The following is a 2390-nucleotide window of genomic DNA, read 5'->3' as shown; positions in this document are numbered from 1 at the left end:
CCTAACAGGGCCAACTAACCTATTCCTACTCTTCCACCCAGGAGCATCGTTGAGGCGTTAAAGGCTCGGTATTCAGCTATTCCGCCGATGAGGACTCTGGTTGCGAGAATTTTGAGATCTCCCGTTGTGATGAGGCCTAAGGATCTTAGATGTTTCGCCGATTCCGAGCTCCACACTCCTCTCCAAGATAGGGTGGCCGATCCCACGACGACGTTTCGGACTCCATGTTTCTGTTTGATCGCTTCTATTACGGATGGATGGCTGTAGTATTCCACCTTTTTCTTGTGGGCATTGTTCAGGTCTGTTTGTTCGCTGACTACTTGGGCGTCTACCACGATCGCTGTCTCCCCAAGTGTTGCTACGATGTCAGGTTTTCTTAGTCCCTCTGCGGTTCTGTAGTGGGGCTCCAGAAGCACCTTATATCCTCCTCTGCCAAGTCTTCGCGTCATGTAGGTTGGGATTGCGTCGTGACGTTTTATCCTTTGGGCGTGCGTTCTATGGCACTGCTGTAGTACGTGGTTCAGAGTTTCTTGTGCGGCGCAGCCGCCTCTGCATCTCCTATCCCCCGTTCTACCTCTTGTTGAGCGCGACTTGGTCGGCATGGCTCCGATTCTGAGTTTCACACAGTTTAGGTAGTCCTTGCCGGAGAGGAGCATATTGCCGTCTGCCACCCATTGGTGTTGATGGGGGGTCTTCTCGGAGTTCCTGAGGCCGCAACCGTCCACCGAGTTTAGGAGTCTTGCCTTCCATCGTTCGTTCACCATCTCGATCGTATTATGAAGCGTGCCGTGGTCAGTTAGTCTTCTGTTACATTGGGTTATTTCCTGGTTAGCATATTCGTTGAATCCTTGCTGAGAGTGGGTCCTTCTGGCCGCAATGATCCTTCCGCGTCGGTGGAGTGGTGCATACCATCTCACCGATGGGATTCCGAGGCCGCCGTCTTTAACTGTGGCGTGGAAGTATGCCACCGGTGTGTCGTGGGGCAGAGCTATCCATTTCCTTGTTGCTGACCGTACAAGTGCGTCTATTTTATTTAGTGTGCCGATTGTGATTGCCCCCAGTGCTAGTTGGTAGTAAAGTCTGGGTAGCACCACTGTGCGGAGGGCGAAGAGCCTCTGTTGCGGTTTCAGCGGCGCCTTGCTCAGGTTGTTCAACATTGGCCTCAGTATTTCTCCTGGGCGTCCTCGTGCTCGGCCTTCGAGTGTGAAGAAGACGCCAAGGTATCGCCACCTTGTTTCTCGGCCCACGGCTGGTAGGAGATCCCCTGAGGCCCGGAAGGCGGCCGTGGTGTCCACCATGGTCTTTTTGGTGTGTGCGTTCGCTACTACGCTGATGGTCATACTTTTGGTGGTATTGACCGACATGCCGCAATCGGCCAGGTAGTCCACCGTTGTATTGATTAGTTGTTGGAGGCCTGTCGGTGTGGATGCGAACAGCAGCAAGTCATCAGCGAAAGCAGCCGCATTGATTGTTGTGTCACCCAGCCGGACCCCGACATCACCCGGGAGGAGTCCCAGCAGTCCGTGCGTGAGGGCATTGAATACCACTGGGGACAGTGGGTCTCCTTGTCGTACTCCTCTTTTTGGGTGTCTGTAGCTTGATGTCCAGGTGCTTCCTTCGAGACGTGTGGTTGATCCCTCATACACGTTTTTTAGATATTCGACCATGGGTGGTGGTAGGCCCATGTTTTCCAGTGTGGTGGTGATTGCTGCATGTGACACCGAGTCGAAGGCTTTGCTTACATCAAGTGAGGCGATATATACCGGTTTGATGTTTTTCCTGTGGAATCTTAATATGGTGTCTAGTAGGAAGATGTTGTCGGCACATCCGTCGGTACTCCTGAAGGCCCGTTGTCGGTGGTCGATATCGAGTAGAGCTTCCATCCGCTTTGCCAGGATTTTGTGGAGGCCTCGAACTAGTACTGAAGGAATCGTGATAGGTCGGTAGTCTCCTGGTTCTTTAGCGTCTTTTGTTTTTGGGATAAAGACTGTGCGTGATCGGAGTAGGTATTCCGGTAGGCGTCCGCACCACATCAGGAGGTTGTATATCCTTATTAGGACCTCTGTTGGTATCGAGCGCAGCAGTCGTGGGGACAGGCCATCTGGGCCTGCAGCGGATGAGATCTCCGGCCGACCCAGTTTCATGTCCCTGGCCTCGATTGGGGCCCAGATGCCTTCGATCATGGGCGTTCTTCTTCTTGCGGGTGTGTTGTTGGAGGTTGTGTTCATGATCTGTGACCAGTAAGGTTTCATGATTTCCGCTGGTGGCTGCTTGGTGTCGTTTAGCCCGTCTAGGATTGATGTTATGCATCTTCTTCTGTCTTTTTTCCAGAGTCTCTGCGTCGTTGCGTATGCCTGGCGTCTGGCCTCCCTTCTTCCAGTAGGTTCCAG

At 53.0% G+C, this 2390-nt stretch overlaps 1 protein-coding gene across 1 annotated transcript in view; it reads left to right on the top strand.

Moving 5' to 3' along the window:
- Positions 1-18, top strand: part of LOC105556881 (uncharacterized protein K02A2.6-like) — a 3622-nt gene extending 3604 nt beyond the window's left edge. Inside the window, exon 2 of the mRNA XM_012003992.1 lies at positions 9-18. Coding sequence (XP_011859382.1) covers positions 9-18 — 10 coding nt within the window. The remainder of the gene's footprint in view (positions 1-8) is intronic.
- Positions 19-2390: the final 2372 nt, after the last annotated feature.

The sequence above is a fragment of the Vollenhovia emeryi genome, unplaced genomic scaffold, assembly GCF_000949405.1.
Source record: "Vollenhovia emeryi isolate VEMERY1.0 unplaced genomic scaffold, V.emery_V1.0 DF939730.1, whole genome shotgun sequence".
Classification (NCBI taxonomy): domain Eukaryota; kingdom Metazoa; phylum Arthropoda; class Insecta; order Hymenoptera; family Formicidae; genus Vollenhovia; species Vollenhovia emeryi.
This window is presented reverse-complemented; position numbering and strand designations above follow the sequence as displayed.